At 42.0% G+C, this 19204-nt stretch overlaps 1 protein-coding gene across 1 annotated transcript; it reads right to left on the bottom strand.

The window, feature by feature from the left end:
- Positions 1–15617: 15617 nt before the first annotated feature.
- On the bottom strand, positions 15618–18210 carry LOC137658858 (cuticle protein CP1158-like). The gene is made up of 3 exons (XM_068393965.1): positions 18070–18210; positions 16512–16739; positions 15618–16123 (listed from the first exon to the last, which is right to left on the bottom strand). Exons 1-3 carry the CDS (start codon positions 18079–18081, stop codon positions 16022–16024), a joined length of 342 nt encoding a protein of 113 aa, XP_068250066.1. The 5' UTR covers positions 18082–18210; the 3' UTR covers positions 15618–16021.
- Positions 18211–19204: the final 994 nt, after the last annotated feature.

Genomic DNA, 19204 nt, shown 5'->3' with positions numbered 1-19204 from the left:
GATAGAAGGAGACATCGATACAAGTCCTACAGTAGGAGGAGACCAACAAGAGTCAGAGCATGCATTCTGGCAGGTTCTGACTCTAATGAGGGTTCTCAATGGGTTTTCCGACCCAGAGATACCCCCTCAAGAGGGCAAAGACACGGTCTTAGACCGCCTCTTTGGTGCTCAGAAACCCTCAAAGACCAGTGCAGTCCTGCCCTGGTCTCAAGGGGTGAAGAGTACCAGGGACAAGATCTCCCAACAGCTCTCTGAGTTTGCCTCTTCCAACCGTGTCAGTACCACGAACAAGCTCCTCCCACCTCCTCACGTACAGCAGAGGAGGTACTTTGATATCCTGGAGGAACCCAGTTCAGCTCTTCCTCTTCACCACTCTCTGGAAGAGCTAACCAGGGGAGTCCCTCCTGAGAGACTCTCCAACCGGTAGGTCTCGTTCTTGGCAACCGAGATCCTTAATCAGGAGAAGGTCACCAAGTATTCTATGCAAGCTACTTCGTGGCTGGACATCTGGTTAGGGACCTTAGGTATCCTGATACGATCCAAGGATTTTTCCAAGGAATGTACCAGGAAAGCTATGGAAACCTCCTTACTCTCAGGTACTCGCACGATCGAGTTTCTTACCCTCCAAGTCTCAAACTTTTGAGCAAACTCCATCTTGAAACGTCGAAATGCAGTACAGGTATCTGAGAGGTTCCACCAGAAGGTCCCTAACGTCGAGATAAACAGACTCAGACATTCCTCCCTAGAGGGGTCCCATCTGTTTGAGCCTAAGGATGTGGAACTTGCTGCTGAGAGGTGGAAGAAGTCTCATCAAGACTCCCTCCTCCATAGGGCTTTAACATCTAAGCCCATAAGCCTCCAGCACCCCAGCAGTCCTGTCCAACCAAGACCGCAAAGACATCGAAAACAGCAGCGAAGACAGTGGTGTCTAAGCCCTTTCTTGTCAAGGACAGGAAAGGCTAAAAGTCCTCCAGGGGAGGAAAGAATCCTAGAGGGAGCAGCCGAGGCCGCAAACGCTAGGATGGGCATTACCCCTTCGTTTCCACGGGGGCAGGGGGGGAATGCCTACAAAGTTGCTCAGACAGGTGGAAGCAACTCAGGGCCGATTCTTGGACAATCTCCGTGATCCGTCTAGGATATTGCGTCCCGTTCAAAACATCTCTACCTTCCCTGACCAGGAATCCAGTGTCATTAGACTCCCTTGGCATGGGATTGGCAAGGGGGCAAGCCCTTCGGGCTGAAGTCCAGACCCTGTTGAAGAAGGGCGCTCTCCAAGAGGTCCTCGACAGATCTCCAGGCTTCTTCAGTCGACTCTCTTGTAAGAAAGGCGTCTGGAGGCTGGAGACCAGTCATCGACCTCTCAGCCCTGAACAAGTTTGTCAAATAAACTCTGTTCAGCATGGAGACGGCAGACACGGTCAGACAAGGAAGTACTCAAGATTCAGCCTTGACAACAGAAAGTACCAGTTCAAGGTACTGTGCTTCGGTCTTTCCACAGCACCACAAGTTTTCACCAGAGTGTTTACCCTAGTGTCATCTTAGGCACACAAGGTTGGCATCCGTCTCCTCCGTTATCTGGATGACTGGCTAATCCTAGCAGACTCGGTGTCAACCCTTTTTCAATACCGAGACTAACTTCTGAGACTTTGTCAGGATCTGGGGATCATGGTAAATATCGAAAAGTCTTCTCTGGAGACTGGTATACTTAGGCATGATCATAGACTCCAATCTCCACAAAGCCTTCCCATCAGACAACAGGATAACAAGGCTGAGAAAGGTCGCAAGACCTTTTCTCAGATGAGAAGAACTTCCAGACCAGTCGTGGTTACGTCTCCTCGGTCACCTTTCATCGCTGGCCCGTCTAGTTCCCAATGGTCGCCTCAGGATGAGATCCCTCCAGTGGCGACTCAAGTCCCGGTGGAATCAAGCTCATGACTCCCCTAACATCCAGATCCCCATGGGACCTGCGGAATTGACAGACCTCCAGTGGTGGGTGACAGACGAGAATCTACGAAAGGGAGTGGACCTTCTCGTCCTCCCCCCCGGATTTGATGCTGTTCTCAGACGCTTCAAAAAAAAGGGTGGGGGGCCCACGTGCTGCACCACACGACCTCAGGCCTCTGGTCAGAGTCAGAAAAGTACCTCCACATAAATCTCTTAGACATGAAGGCCGTCTTTCTGGCCCATCAACAGTTCCAACAGTTCCTGGCAAGCCACTCAGTGGTGGTGATGAGCGACAACACCACAGTAGTGGCCTACATCAACAAGCAAGGAGGTACTTTTTCGCAGCAACTATCCCATCTAGCAGTAGAGATACTGAGATGGGCCGAAATCCACTCGATACCACTATCAGCACGTTTCATTCCTGGCAAAAGGAATGTGCTCGCCAACAACCTGAGCAGAGCATCTCAGATAGTGAGTACCGAGTGGTCTTTGGATCATCGAGTAGCCAACAAAGTCTTGACTTTGTGGGGTTCTCCGACAGTGGATCTCTTCGCAACGGCCCTAAGCTTCAGGCTCCCGCTGTATTGTTCCCCAGTCCCAGACACCAAGGCTCTTTGGCAAGATGCTTTCCAACAACGATGGGACAACATCGACATTTACGCCTTTCCTCTGTTCTGTCTGATGAGGAGGGTACCCAACAAGACCAGAACATCGGTCAATCTTTCAATGACCCTCATAGCTCTGCTATGGCATCACACAGAATGGTTTCCGGACCTTCTGCAACTCCTAACGTAGCCTCCAAGAGAACTCCCTTCACGACACATTCTACTCAAACAACCATATGTCAACATATTCCACAAAGCCGTAGCTTCGCTACAACTTCACGCCTGGAGACTATTCAGTGTCTCCTCTCTCAGAGAGGATTTTTGCAACTTGTCTGGATACCTGCGTAAGTTATCAGCAGCAGTCTACCAGGCAAAGTGGAAAGTCTTCTGTGGTTGGTGTCGTGGAAGGGGTATCTCTCCACTCGATGCCACTATTCCGGAGTTCCTCGTATATTTGCGTGAAGAACTGCGCCTATCAGTCTCGGCAGTGAAAAGCTATCGCTCAGCCTTAAGCCTCACCTTCAGACTGAAAGGAATGGACATTTCTTCATAAACTTAACTTCCCCCAATCAGAAATGAGACCTCCCCCATGGAACGTGGTTCGAGTTCTCAGGTCTCTTAAGAGACCTCCCTATGAACCATTACGCCAGGCAACAGATCTCCACCTGACTTGGAAGACGGTGTTCCTGCTAGCTTTGGCTTCGACCAAACGAGTCAGTGAACTTCATGGTCTCTCATACGACATTGCCCATTCAAGGGGATGGGGAGAGGTAACATTCTGCTTCGTTCAAGAGTTTATTGCTTAGATCCTCGATTCAACTCCTCCCGGATTTCTAGTCTCCGTACTGTAACAGATGACCCAGACCATCTCATACTATGCCCAGTGAGGAGTTAGAGGCTGTATCTTAAGAGAACAGCCGTAGCCCGTCCTCGTGTGCCTGCACTATTCATCAACACATGAAGGACCAAGAGGAGGGTCACCAAGAACACCATCTCAGCATGGATTTGCAGGGTCATTGACCATGCACTGAATCCAGACCCTCCTCCATCACGTCGCTCCAGAGCTCATGATGTCAGGGGCATAGCTACATCCCTGGCATTCAAGAAAAACTATTCAGCAATGCAGGTTCTTCAAGCTAGGGTGTGGAAGCGTCAGACCACGTTCACATCCCACTACCTGCAAGACGTGACCCACAGGAGACTCGATACGTTCTCTATCAGTCCTGTGGTGGCTGCACAACAGCTGATTTAATACCTCAAGCTCCTTATTGGACAAGTAGCAGAAGGTTGAGTGCATTGTTACCCGGTTTTAGTGTGCATGAAAGAAAAGGTTTGACTGGCCCTTATTCTTTTCTTCATTCCTCCCTCTCTTGGGGAAAGCAGCATCCTGTGTTCTCTGCGCAGCTGACCTTAAACCACTGCAGGTAAACCATGCTCCCTTGTGTATCTAGTAATACTGTTGCGTCCCCATACCCTGATGAGGTGGTATTGGGAAAGTCCTGGTGCACAGTTTTACCATCTAATTAACTCAGAATAACTTTACCAGGACAGTCACACTTCTACATATCTTCACACACAGCTTGCATAGGCCGTGAACCTTGGTAGCAAGGTTTTAGCGAGGCGCAAGGACTCCTTATTCCTTGAGTGGTAACACACTCAGATAAGGAGCCCCCGGGTAAAGCCAAAATCCAGATTGGTAGGGACGTCTACCCTTCCTAATGGGTGAGTCACCCCTGTTAAATAGCGTGGTTTGTATTCCAGTTACGGAACAAATGACAAATTCGTAGATAATATTTATTTTTCCTAACTATACAAACCTTAGCTATTTAAGCAAACTTACCCGCCAGTCCTATCCCCCTTGAAGTCCTACCTCCAAGCAAAGTGAGCTCAATCACAGGTGTGTGAGGGGGAGCTAACTAGCGGTGTGGGTAGTTAACCCTCGTTAAAAATTAATGGCTCGTCATTTCAGCTACGCCGAAAGTAATACGCCTATTAGATAGTTAAGGTTTGTATAGTTAGGAAAAATACAAATTATCTACAAATTTGTCATATACTACGAGACTTGACCCTCTTAATACTGTTTGGTTGTATTCGTTGATGTAATACCCACGTGTATATTTCTCCTTTTCACAAGTTTAAAGTCGTTTTCTCCGTTATTACAACATGTTAATGTATTCCCGTAAAATAATGTTTTTTCTTTCCTTCACTTTATCTTACTCATTGTTCGTCATTTCTGTTTTTTTTTTTTTTTTTGTTATTGCTGTATTACATTCGGTTTTTACATATCAAATACTTGATTTGAATGAGTTTACCCTTCAAGTTTACCTTACAGACGCCGTACGATTACACCGATGTTTCCGTTAACCAATCACATAATTGTATGTATGAAGACTTATGGGGGGGGGGGCGGTTATATTTCCCCCTTCCTTTGTTATCACTTCAAGTACTTCACTTCAATTCTTTCCAAATTCTTTTCATGTTTATTACAAAGTGTAGCTAACATGTTTCTACAAGCGCATAAAGCCATACCACAAAAATTACAGTGGCCGAAGTGTCGTTCTTGGTTATCTTACAGGGAAGAGAAACGCCTTCGACTGCCTGATCATAAAGTAAGTCATTAATTTGTTTTTATTGAATTCTAGGGTCTGTGAGTTTTAGATTTACAAAAATCTGTCGAATAATTACCAAGAAATAAGAACCAATTTGGGGGGGGGGTGTGCAGCTCGGCATGTACCGCTTGTCAGTACATAGGAGCTTGATGCTCTTTTTTTTTTTTCGTGAGGGAAGCGAGCCAATTGCTAAGCAAGAACCATTAGTTATTCTAAAAAAAAAATTTCTGCGAATAATTATTTTAAAAATAATAATCAATCATCGATATTAGCGAGGCAGCTCAGCATTACCACTTGTCAGTACATACGAAGCTTGATGTTTGTATTTTTTTTCGCGAGCAAAGCTAGCGCACGGCGAAGCAAGAACCATTAGATTTAGGGTAAAACATTTTGAACAGAAAATATTTGTTTTCCTGTAGTAAATAATGTGACTTCACCGAATTTGATTTCCATTTAATTTATACCTGTTTTGGCGTGTGTGTGTAGTAATCGAAGTAGTCGAACTGGTTATTCTGTTTGTTTGCGGTTGAAATGAAGGTCAAATTTGATTAAATCATGTTATTTACTACAGGAAAACATATTTCCTGTCTGAAATGTTTCCCCGTCCGTAAATATAATTTTACCAGTAATACTTGATTGATTTATTTCAAGTTTGAACACAGAGTAAGAAATGTGTCCCTGGGGTTTATTTTAAGTTTGAACACAGAGGAAGAAAGGTGTCTCTAGGGGTATAGCTTCCCTTCTCTTTCCAGTGGGTAAAGGCACCTCCTCCTAGATTAGGTTAGGGGGACATTCGGCAGTTCTCTATTTACAATTAACACTGGTTGGGTAAAGACATTGAAATTGGGAAGTGTTATGCTGAGATTCATAGCAATGCTGAAGGCTTTAGGCTAACTTAATCTAGGCTGGAGTATTTCTGCTTCCAGAGGCCAAATTGACTGAAGGGTATCAAACATTATTTTTAAATATTTAACTTAGCCGGTGAATATATAATAGCTGCAACTCTGTTGCTCGACAGACACATACATAAAAAACTCGCGAGCGATCGCTATGCAGGTTGCGGGTGTGCCCACCAGCGCCAACTGTCGGCCAGATACCACTCTCGGATGTAAACAAAACTTTCAATTTCTTCTCTGTCGACGTGTCGACAAGACGTACTTTTACTCGCTGTTGAACCTGGAGTTTTTCCCATCATATTTGGTGAAGTACTTTAATTTGGTTTGAGCTTTCGCTGTACAGGTGTTTTTCTTCAAATAAATCCTTGAACTCGTTTTTGGATAGATTTAATTTTTGATGACAAAGAGAGTATGGACTTTCTTTGACTTTTAAATGGCCGACCCTTCCCTTAGACGGAAGTGTGTTTAGGCTTTTAGCAATTATCTTATCACGTTATAAATTAATTATAGATTTTCCTCTATATATTTTATATCTCACCGCCTTTATTAGGCCTCTTCGATTTACTTTCCATTTATAATAAACATAAAAATAAATTTTAATGATTTGTTTATATGCGACCTTTCCTGAGAGTAGGCGGTCCTAACTTGGAAACCGAAGTTAAACAACGTTGAGCCCTTTCAATCGTAAATAGCTTTTAAAGAGCTAATGATTTAAAACTTTTTAAATGAATTTTTTTTAATAGATATTTTATGAAAGATTTTCTTTGAATAGTCTTCGTACTGTTTCAAAGATGAACTAACGTTTAGTGTATTTATGCTACGCAGTTTGCGCTCTATCGTTACGATAGAGAGAGAGAGTATCACGGTTTCACTTTGCAGAAAGAGTAAATCGATTCTGACGTTTTGTTCATTCTTCTTTCAAAGCTTAAATGTTTTAAATTCTATTTTAAAGGAACTTTTTAATTGAAAAACCTTTCAGTTTTTTCCTTTGGTCAAATAACATGTTTTTTTGACGAAACGTAAGTGGGCTCTTGTCTTAGGTGCGAAATCAAGAGAGAGAGAGAGAGAAAGATAGAGACGGAGGGAGAGAGAGGAGAGAAAACGTTTCGTTCAAGCGGGTAACGTTATTCTCGAGTTACTCTCGTCCCTAGTCTCTGTACTGGGAGAAAGGATAAAACGTTTTTAGTTTTTTATTCTCGTCCCCAGGCAATGTACGGTGAGAGATTGAAAACGTAGTTTTGAATGAACTAGTGTTTAGTCTCTTCCCCAGCCACTGAATTTTTTATCTTAAAATGTGCTTGCATTATACGACTGATTTCGCAATTACTACCTTTTGATGAGGGTAGAATTGCGTGCTTCAGGTAGAAATCAGTGAAAGTTTCGATTTCAGTGAAATAAGTGCAAAACAGAAAATTGTAGTGATAAAGTGATATTGCGCAAAGTGTTATCAGTGTTGCGACCGAGGGTTCGTCTGTTCGTGCCTGTCGTTCGCCTAGTCCGGGACCTCTTGCAAGCTCCCAAGCCCAGGGGAGAAGTAATGTCGTACGACTTATGGGTTCGAGAGGCCTTGATCAGCGAACAGACGTTCCCTCTATGGTATCGGGTGTATCTTACCAAGATCACCCCTACCATAAGGCGAGAGAGACGATTTTCTCCTCGTCATCCGAAGACTTTTCGCATAAGAAACCTGAAACAAGGTTTCGAGGCCCTTAAGCGAAAGTCAGTCCTTTCAGGACAGGTCCAGCGTCCTGGTTGTAGCCATTAGGACAGCTCTGACCCTATGCAGTCATCGGAAGACTGCTCGCCGCCTAACAAAAGCGTAACACAGACTCCGAGAGTCTTTTTGTTGGCAAGGTTTTGCGGTCACAGACGTTACCCTCGTCTCTTACCGCAACCATTTCTGTTGATCCTAAATGGGTTGTACGGCAAGACATGCAGAATAAGCTTGCCTCCCTTATGGAAGACTATTCTGCCGATAAGTCCGTTGAGCCTAGCCGTTTATCTCATCGAGATCCTGGCTTTCAGCCACCCTAACGTTCCTTTGTGCGTCCTGTTGACGTTGGCGTAGCTAAGTCACGTCAGTCAGGTTGTTTAGAACCACACTCGATGCGGTCTCGTGTGGATTTTCAGCCACATTTGGACGTTAGGCCACTTGCTGATGCTCCTGTTGACGTTCAGGACGTTCGCTAACAATCGGAGTTGACTTGTTTTGACGCTGAGCGTCAACCTCTGCATTCTAGAGTTGTTTTGACTGCTCAGTCTAGGCGGTCAAAGCAGTCTCGAGTGGACGCTGTGCGTCCTCACGCACCTGTTGTTGTTGTTGACAGTTCACAGACTGTCAAGCAGTTACATGACGTTGCATCCTGGTCTCTCGCACCTGTTGTTGTTGACAGTTCACAGACTGTCAAGCAGTTACATGACGTTGCGTCCTGGTCCGCTACTAATGCACCAGTGCGTGTGGACTCTGCTTGTAAAGCATTGCCACCACGGTAGGTCTCTCCCTTGCTTGAGACTCAGCTATTATCGGACAAGGTTCCTTCAGATGAGGAAGTTGCTGTTCCCCCTCCTACTGATATTCCCTTGAGGACTCTGTCAGACGGAGAGGAGCCTAAAGCTGCTTAGCCCTCTATGGACTTTAAATAAATCATGCTGATTTTTAAGGATCTTTGTCCGGATCTTTTTGTAACTGCTGCTCCTCGTTCGCCTAAACGTCAGAGCTTACACTAGGCCTAGCTACTTCGAAGCCGTTGTTTTATAAGCTAGTGCTCTCTCGCTCTCCTAGAGAGCTTTACGTTTGCTAGGCGACTGGTTTATCACCAGAAGGAGTTTGGGGGATACAGCCTTTGCTTTCCCTTCTTTTAAACTGGCTTATAGAGCGAGAGTCTGATATGACACGAGAGAAGTTCTCGGCTTGGGAGTTCCTGCCTCTGCCCAGATAGACTTCTCAAACCTCATAGACTCTCCCTGGCGCCTGGCCATGAGACGCTCCAAGATTTTACAGGTCAACTTCACAGCTGTTTTCGAGCCTTTGAAGTTTTGCTGTACAATTATGTCATGCATAAACAAGGCTTTCAGGGATGGCTCCAATGATCTGACAGCCACGTTCTCTGCAGGAACAAGTCCCTCAGGGATGGCTCCATGATTTGGCAGCCATGTTCACTGCAGGAGTACGTAAGAGGCAAGTGCGCTCAATGTGTTCATTGTCAAGACAAACTTCACGATGAAGTCTTCCAGGCTGTCTTGACAGCATTTATGGAAGGCGACTGGATGGTCTCTCTCGACCTTCAGGAGGCATACTTCCACATTCCTATACACCCGGATTCCCAACCGTTTCTGAGGTTTGTTTACAGGAATGTGGGGTACCAGTTTCGAGCTATCGGGGATCCGAGCCTCCCTGTACTTGGACGACTGGCTTCTCAGAGCATCGTCCAGCCTTCACTGTCTGCAGGATCTACATTGGACGTTGAGTCTGGCTAGGGAGTTGGGACTTGTGGTCAACCTAAAAGTCCCAACTGATCCCATCCCAGATTATTCTATTTTTGGGGATGGAGATTCGCAGTCAAGCCCTGCTCGAAGTCCAACTAATGCTGAAAAGAAGACGTTTATTCAGTCAGGAGTTGGAACAGTCTCGTAGGGACTCTCTCATCCCTGGAGCAGTTTGTCTCACTAGGGAGACTACCCCTTCTGCCTCTCCGGTTCCATCTAGCCTCTCACTGGAACTAGGACAAGACATTAGAGACGGTATCATTCCCAGTCTCCTAACCAATAAAGGCATGCCTGAAATGGTGGGACAGCAATATCAGTCTGAGAGAGGGACTATCCCTAGCAGTCAAGAACCCAAACCACGTGTTGTCCTCAGACGCGTCGGGTTTGGGTTGGGTGCGACCCTGGACGGTCGGGAATGCGCTGGTCTGTGGACCTCAAGTCAGAAGAGCATGCACATCAACGGCAAGGAGCTATTAGCAGTCCACTTGGCCTTGATGATATTAGGAAGCGTCTTCGAAACTAAGTGGTAGAGGTTAACTCAGACAACACCACAACTTTGGCGTACATCTCCAAGCAAGGAGGCACACACTCCTTCACGCTTCTCGAGATCGCAAGGGACCTTCTCTTATGGTCTAGAATTCGAGGCATCTCCCTGTTGACGAGATTCATCCAGGGGGACTTGAACGTCTTGGCAGACTGTCTCAGTCGGAGGGGTCAGGTGATACCCACGGAATGGACCCTCCACAAGGACGTGGGCAAGAGTCTTTGGGCTTCTTGGGGTCAACCAACCATAGACCTCTTTGCCTCCTCGTTGACCAAAAGGTTACCAATCTTTTGCTCTCCAGTCCTAGATACAGAAGCAATCTACATAGACGCGTTTCTACTGGATTGGTCTTTTATGGACTTATATGCATTCCCACCATTCAAGATAGTCAACAAGGTACTGCAGAAGTTCGCCTCTTACGGAGGGACAAGGTTGACGTTGGTTGCTACCCTCTGGCCCGCGAGAGAGTGGTTCACCGAGGTACTTCAATGGCTGGTAGACTTTCCAAGACGTCTTCCTCTAAGGGTAGATCTGTTACGTCAGCCCCACGTAAAGAATGTCCATCAAAGCCTCCCCGCTCTTCGTCTGACTTCCTTCACACTATCGAAAGACTCTCAAGAGCTAGAGGTTTTTCGAAGGAGGCAGTCAGTGCGTTTGCAAGAGCTAGGAGAGCTTCTACCATTAGAGTATACCAGTCGAAGTGGGAAGTCTTTCGAGACTGGTGCAAGTCAGCATCTGTGTCCTCGTCCAGTACCTCTGTAGCCCAAATCGCAGATTTTCTTTTACATCTGAGAAAGGTTTGCTCCCTTTCAGCTCCCACAATTAAGGGCTACAGGAGCATGTTGGCTTCGGTCTTTCGACATAGAGGCTTAGATCTTTCCAACAATAAAGATCTCCAAGATCTCCTTAAGTCTTTCGAGACCTCTAAGGAACGTCGTTTGACAACTCCTGGATGGAACTTAGACGTGGTCCTAAGGTTCCTCATGTCAGACAGGTTTGAGCCATTACATTCAGCCTCCCTGAAGGATCTCACCCTCAAGACACTTTTCCTAGTGTGCTTGGCTTCGGCTAAAAGGGTCAGTGAACTTCATGCCTTCAGTAAGAACATCGGCTTTTCTACAGAAAAAAGCCACTTGTTCACTTCAACTTGGTTTCCTGGCCAAAAATGAACTGCCTTCTCGTCCTTGGCCTAAATCTTTTGATATTCCTTGCTTATCAGAGATCGTAGGCAACGAACTGGAAAGAGTATTATGTCCTGTTAGAGCTCTTAAGTTCGATTTAGCTCGTACTAAGTCATTACGAGGGAAATCTGAGGCATTATGGTGCTCAGTTAAGAAACCTTCATTGCCTATGTCAAAGAATTCTTTGTCATATTTTATCAGATTTTTTTAATACGAGAAGCTCATTCTCACTTGAATGAGAAAGACTGATGTTTGCTTAAGGTTAAGACGCACGAAGTTAGAGATATAGCAACCTCCGTGGCCTTCAAGCAAAATAAATCTCTGCAAAGTATTATGGACGCGACTTCTTGGAGAAACAAGTCAGTGTTCGCGTCATTTTACTTAAAAGATGTCCAGACTCTTTACGAGGACTGCTACACACTGGGTCCATTCGTTGCAGCGAGTGCAGTAGTGGGTGAGGGTTCTACCACTACACTTCCCTAATTCCAATATCCTTTTAATCTGTCTCTTGAAATGTTTTTAATATTGTTTTATGGGTTGTTCGGAAGGCTAAGAAGCCTTTCGCATCCTGATTGATTTGGCGGGTGGTCAAAGTCATTTCTTGAGAGCGCCCAGATTAGGGGTTTGATGAGGTCCTGTTGTATGGGTTGCAGCCCTTGATACTTCAGCTCCTGGGAGTCTGTCAGCATCCTAAGAGGATCGCTGGGCTCCGTGAGGAAGACAGACTTACAAGGCAGAGTAATCGTCTAAGTCAACTTCCTCACCAGGTACCTATTTATTTTGGTTTTGTTATATTGATAACTGCCAAAATGAAAAAACTCTTAGCTTATACGCTGTAAACATAATTAACTCTGGTCTCTACCCACCTCCTTGGGTGTGAATCAGCTATTATATATTCACCGGCTAAGTTAAATATTTAAAAATGATATTTTAATTATAGAATAAATTTTTGAATATACTTACCCGGTGAATATATAAATTAAATGACCCTCCCTTCCTCCCCAATAGAGACGCAGTGGGATGAGAAGAAATTGAAGGTTTTGTTTACATCCGAGAGTGGTATCTGACCGACAGTTGGCGCTGGTGGGCACACCCGCAACCTGCATAGCGATCGGTCTCGAGTTTTTTATGTATGTGTCTGTCGAGCAACAGAGTTGCAGCTATTATATATTCACCGGGTAAGTATATTCAAAAATTTATTTTATAATTAAAATATCATTTTGGAACTCAGAAGGTCAAACTTGCAGGGAATTTTTTCATGTTGAACAGGCTGTCATAAGCCTCTCTTCATAGTTTGTATATGAAAGATCTAGTTTAACGTTGTTACTGATTTTAAGGTATTTTTTTTTATTCATTGTTCATTAATTCTCATACAGGTTATTCCCTTATTTCCTTTAATCATTGGGCTATCTTTCCTTTTGGAGCCCTGTGGCTTATAGCATCTTCCCTTTTTCAACTGTGGTTTTAGCTTTGTTAGTAATGATGATAGTAATAATAATAAGAGTGTTTTCACTTATATACTGCAAGTTAAAGAACATACAATGATTCACACAGGAGATGTGAATACGTTTTACAAGTAAACGGTATTCATTTTGTTTTATTACAGACATAGAATGTCATGTATTGTACATAATCACAGGCAAACCATTAGTATAATATCTCGGCTTAAGTTATGCCCCAAATTGCATAGCCTAAATGTAGCTTATAGCATTGTATAACCATGTCATGAACACAGGCCAATGATCAAGTTTTATCTGAGGTTCCTGATGTTTACTGTAATGCTGTACATGCAGTATTTCATAGCCTTATTTTTGATGTATGGCTTTTATTAACTATTAGCCAGGTTTTGCTTATCATATTACCATTAAGTTGTTCACATTTTGTTATTGTTTCGATCGTCCACTTTAGTCAGCATATCTTTTTTTACCTGTTGTATGATTTTTTTTTTTTGAGTGAGAAAATTATTTGAAATGTTAGTGAATGAAAGTTTGTAGCATAGTGTAGTTGTGCAGTATTTTATTTGATGTTACATTTTTTTAAAGTTTACTTAGAAGAAAATTGATCAGTTAATTTTAAGAAATACTGTAATCGCTTGTGGCGTAGAATTTGATTCTGTTAATGGTTATTCCTCAGAATGGATGAGGCACTAAAAGAAAATGAGGTTGTGAATAGTTACTGATTGGAATGTAATATACATGAAATATCATTATTACTGATATTTCCTAGGACTTGGGAGTGAGTACAGTACTTTTACAGTACTGTAAACCAAAGTACAATATTTTACAGTATTTAGAGTAAGTGTCTTGTAACGATAAGCTTTTGATTGATTGATATGGAGTTTTCTGGCATCCTGATGATAAGCTTTTGATACTGGTAAACTTAGGCTCTTAGTAGCTCAGGTTGTGTCATTTTAGACACAAGGTTTTCTGTGAAATAGCATGGTACATTAAATGAATATGTGAATAGGTAAACAGTGACTGACCTGGTGATTTTCTCTTACTTTCTTCCTTTTTGTAGTTTGTTGAATTACAGTATCTTTATTTCTGTCTCTTCTTATTTCCTTAGGTAGTGAAACTTCTTGCAAGTAGCAAAATTTTTGAGTCTAAAGGAGGGAAATTAAAATATATGTAGAAGAGCAGGGCTTGTTGACACTTTAGGTTATTACTTACTCAAGTCAATGTCTTTGTCTTCTTGTTAAGTTTTACTTCATAATGTATAGCCTATACTTAATTTCTGACCACCTTGACTCCCAGGTGTTGGCTAATGGCTCGCGAGTTTTATTTACCAAGAATTCGACTTGAGAATTTAGGCAGCTGTCACCTGATTCTTCTCTTCGAAATTCTTCGCCTTCAGTCCAGGAAGTACTGCCAATTCAGGAACTCCTGCAAAGCGTAATTTTTCAAATTCTTTTATATTATCATTTCTGGGGCCCCTGTTTCCAGCCAGTGGCTATGTAGGGTGTCAAGGTAATGGCTTATTAACCTCCAATTCCTCTTTTCATAAGAAGCCTTCTTAAGCTCCAATTTAAACTGGCATTGAGGTTTGTTCCCTTTTCCTTGTTAGGCAAGTGATTCATCCTTGTTCTTAGTTTTTTGCCAAACAAGAACATCAATTATTTTTTATATAAGCAGGTTTTTGTCTGTATGGTTTTATTTATAAGAAGGTTATCTGCTCTATTGCTCTGGCTATGTTGGGGAAACTTCAGAGTTATAATTTTATATGGTACGACAAGAGGCAAGTCGCAATGCATTTCCGTTTTCCATAAACTCTGTGGGTAGGCCTGTTGTCGTCAAGCCCAGATTCTGCTTTCCTCAACACTTGTGCCTCTACCAAAACACTCGTTGACGATTACCTGACTCATCCTTAAGATAATCTATGGTTTGATTTGTCATATCAAGCTTTTGTTGTTACTGTGTTTTTTATGATATGGGCACTCAAGTATTGTGTTAATATTTAACAATGCTTTAGTGACTTAGAATTCTTTAATATTTTCAGATTTGATACATTCGGTAGATATGGAGCTTGTGTTTTATGGTACAGTTCTTTGTAAGAGTACCTGATTTCATATCATTATCAACGGCATTTATTTAGTCAAACTATATTCATCGTTGGAAAGGGGCTATTACCTAAAATGTACAGAAGGTACTGCATGATAGAATTTCTTACCTGTATCATCCAAATCATGCATCACTACCTATGTGTTTAGTCATAGTAAGAACAATAGTAGAATAATGTTCAGAATTTTGGTATTTTAATTTGTCATTGAGATTCACACAGCTCTTCTTTTAAAGCAAAGGTACATTGGTTAATAAACTTCACTATTAAAACCTTTTGAGTCGAAGAACCGTTATACATCCTTTTCTTAGTGGGAATACCTTAACGTGGTAAAAGGGTTTGTGTATCGTCATGATCAGAAAGCTTACTAGTGAGGTCCACCCATACTAGGATGGTATGCTGTGAGTGGTCAGTTGAAAATCTCCCACCATCACCAAGCCACACTGGTCAGTGTGGTGATGAAAAATGGCCAAACTCCGGACATGAATTTACAATTCCTCTGTGACCTTTGTCCTGCAGTGGACTAGAAATGGCTGCATTTATTATATATATATATATATATATATATATATATATATATATATATACATATACATATATATATATATATATATATATATATATACATATACATATACATATATATATATATATATATATATATATATATATATATATATATATATATATATATATATATATATATATATACATATATATATATTTAAAAAAAACATGCCAAATGAAGGTCTCAAATATTCAAAGAAATAATATGCTTCATATTTTTTTTTATTACAAAATACTATCACATTTACATAGGCACTCCATGCATTTCTATTGATATTTTCCCCATAAGGTAATAAGCAAAGGATAAGAATATGATTTGTTTAAGATCCACAAGTTTGGCTATCTGGACTTCCTTGGCAAAACAAAGGGATGTCGGAATATCAAATGATTTCGTTCGTTTTCATATAGTTTCATCTCAGATCCCCTTTACTGTGATTATCCTCCCTTTTGGTAATATCCTAAAAGTATGAAGTCCAGAAACTCCTCCTTGGTCGATCATGAAGGTTATTTTTCTACAGTTATCTCTGTTCAAGTGATTTAGATTCCAATACAGTGGGGGAATATTGAACGTAGCTCACGAATGCATGGATTACTGTCTGGGAAATAAAGTTTTTTATCGATGGAATATTGATATTTAAGTGAACTGTACGTTTCCAGTTGGGCAGACCTTTCCAGATGGACCTACAACGCAGCCGGCAGCGTCGACGCCGTATGTGGTGGGAACAACTGGGGCAGGCTGAAAGAAACGAATTGATATTAAGCATTGTCTAATTTTGTTTAGTTATCCCTGAAAGGATTTGTTTGCCGTTTTCTCTTACGGCAATGCTGCCGTTTTCTGTTACAGTTATTTTACCCCTAACTATTAAATTAGATGTTTTACCTAACCACCGATTAATTTGCTTAGTTTTACACGACTTTTCAAAGAAGGTATCCCATATACTTATATTAAGCTTTGATATATAATCAGAACATAATTGATAATGTGAGCAAATTATTTTTTTAAAACCATTGTCTGGTTTTATATTACTGTAAATAGAATATCAAAATCAAGTTAAATATGACGTGAACCGCCCGTAGACTTCTACTCATTGTAGAAATTTTAAAAATTAGATTTAACTAATTACCTGGAAGACGGCTGGGTTGCGGTGGTGAACAGGGACTGTGGGTGGCTGTCTGTTGAGGGCGGCGATGTGGGCGTGGGCGTGGTTACCCAAGAAAGCCCAGGCTGGCTGGCTGAACTGGACCGGTCCAGATGGCCCTACGATGCCAGATGGCCCAATTGAACCAGAGGGACCGACTAGGCCTACGAAGGGGCTGGCTGAGACTGCAGCCACCACAGCGCACAAGACTACCTGCAGAAGGCGGTGAAGGGGATGGTGTTTACATTAACAGGCTTATAGATTATACATGATTTAATAAGCTGATACGAAAGCTTTATTTTAATATTATTAATTGTCTTGAACTTCTCTTGTAGTTTTTCCTTATTTCCTTTCCTCACTGGGCTATTTTCCCTATTGGAGCCCTTGGGCAGATTGGACTATTCTAAATTTTGTTTTTAGTCACTAAAGTCAATCTCAACTTTATCCAATTGAAGATAGAATTTACATATCCGGTGAAATAACGCGGTTCACATTTCACGTTACCAGTAGGTCCCGTGAGACAAATTATAATTGAAGAGGTAGGAAACAGGTGTAAGTGGCAATGGGTCACAATAAAAAAGGAAAGACGCAGACATTAATAAATAGATTGTAAAAAAAATATTTTAAAGAAAATTAAAAGAAATTTGAATATGAGATTATTTTTTTTGAAATCGGGAAATTGGTGAATAAAGATGTCAAAAATATTTAAAGATCTATATATATATTTTATAGTCTATTCGTGCTTATCATATATTGCTTATTTACTTATTTTCCTTATTGGGCTATTTTTCCCCGTTGTAGCCCTTGGACTTATAGCATCCTGCTTGTCCAACTAGGGTTGGCCCTTAGCTATTAATGATAATGATAATATCGTCAGAATTAAAGTTTAGTGAAAGATTGAAAAAAGAAAATTAGACAATGGGTAAGTTAAGTAAAATTTAGAAATCAAATCCCCTGAAATTACATTTAAAAATCAGGCTATATATCGATTTAGTGAGATCGGTATTACTCTATGCCTTTGGACATGGGTCATAGTATGACAATGAAACAATCTCCAATAGATTTAGTAGATTTAAGAACAAAGCCCACAGAAGGATATTGGGAGTTAAATGGCAGGACAAGATTAGAAATGAAACTATAAGAGAAATTACTCGAGTGCTATATGTGTTTGAGATCATGATGAGGGGTTGATGGAGATGGTTTGGGCATGGTCTTCGCACTCCTCAAAAGAGATTAGTTCACCAAACTTTTAACTGGGCTCCACAAGGCACTAGAAGAGTTGTGAGACCCAGGCCTGCATGGCTGAGGACTATGCAGCGTGACATAGTAGGCGATGAATAGAGAAGTATTGAATTAAAAGCTCAAGATAGAGACGAGTGGCGAAATCTAACAGAGGCCCTTTTCGTCAATAGGCGTAGGAGGAGATGATGAAAGTTATTTTAGTTGACTTTGTTGAGGAGACAGAATTTCTTTATTATAGATTGAAAAGCTCGTGTTCAAAAGTTTTCAAAAAAACGTATAAAAATCGGTCTATATAACTCACCATAACCTTCATGATGATACTTGGATGAGGACCTTCGAGGAACTGATGCCCAATTCTTCTTCTTTGCCCCTTATATAGCTAGAGGATGCTCTGACGTCACACACTCGAGAACCAATAGCAACGTTGTTTGAAGGATGACCAGAGGAACCGTTAGCCAATGAGGACACGCCCTATTTTTTCAAACTTTTTTGTTTATTTTTTTTTTGCCACGGGAGCTTTGAATAGCGGAAATTGGCGTCTGAAAGGAAAGGCATTGTCAAGAAGAAGAAGAAGAAAAAAAAAACTAACTTAGAGGACATTTTAAACTGCCTTTCCGTTATTTCTCAATTTCGTTCGTTAATGAGGTTTTGAGCTCTACAATGTGGCATTCAAAAGGAAAGTTGTTTGTTATATTGAACCACGGAACACCATTAGAAGTCCTCAGACAAAATCAAGGTACTGTAAATGAAGACTTCGTTGTTTTCATGATATTACGAAGATAATTATGAATCTTTGAAGTCTCAAGTTCCAGTAATCCTTTATGTTACCACTTAAAGGGTTAAAGGTCACTCATGAGTGGCAGAGGAAAGGGACAGTGACAATGCCCTAGACACTGACCTTATATACATGTGATCAACACCCAAGCCCCCTCTCCACCCAAGCTAGGACCAGGGAGGACCAGGCTATGGCTACTGATAACTCAGCAGGTAGACTTACAGGGTCCCCCAAATCCCCAAATTCTTAGCTCACAAGGATGGTGAGGTTGCAGACACTACAGGAAACTATCGAGCTTGAGTGGGACTCGAACCCCAGTCTGGCATATCGCTAGACAGGGACGTTCCACAACCCCTTGAAATTAGAAAAGCACTGAGAGTGCAGACTTCCACCATGGCAGCATAATTTTCGACCTTTTGCTCGACCATGACCTTGACCTTTGACTCAGGACTTCTCAAAATGGAATCACTTCCACGTCTCAACATAACAATTAATCCATGAAAGTTTCTCTACTCTAGTTGTAAAATTGTAGCCTGGAAATTGTTCAGAAACAAACAAACAAACGGACAGACGGGGGTGAAAACATAACCTCCTCCCAATTTCATCGGCGAAGGTAATTGTAGACTGTTTGGTTATGAATACCATAGCTTAATGCGCGTCC

The sequence above is a fragment of the Palaemon carinicauda genome, chromosome 19, assembly GCF_036898095.1.
Source record: "Palaemon carinicauda isolate YSFRI2023 chromosome 19, ASM3689809v2, whole genome shotgun sequence".
NCBI lineage: Eukaryota > Metazoa > Arthropoda > Malacostraca > Decapoda > Palaemonidae > Palaemon > Palaemon carinicauda.
The sequence above is the reverse complement of the archived record's forward strand: the minus strand, read 5'-3'. Positions and strand labels throughout refer to the sequence as shown.

Coding starts and splice junctions, on each gene's coding strand:
- LOC137658858 (XM_068393965.1), bottom strand. Junction 16,124..16,511: donor GCAACCCAGCCGTCTTCCAG/GTAATTAGTTAA, acceptor CGTTTCTTTCAG/CCTGCCCCAGTTGTTCCCAC.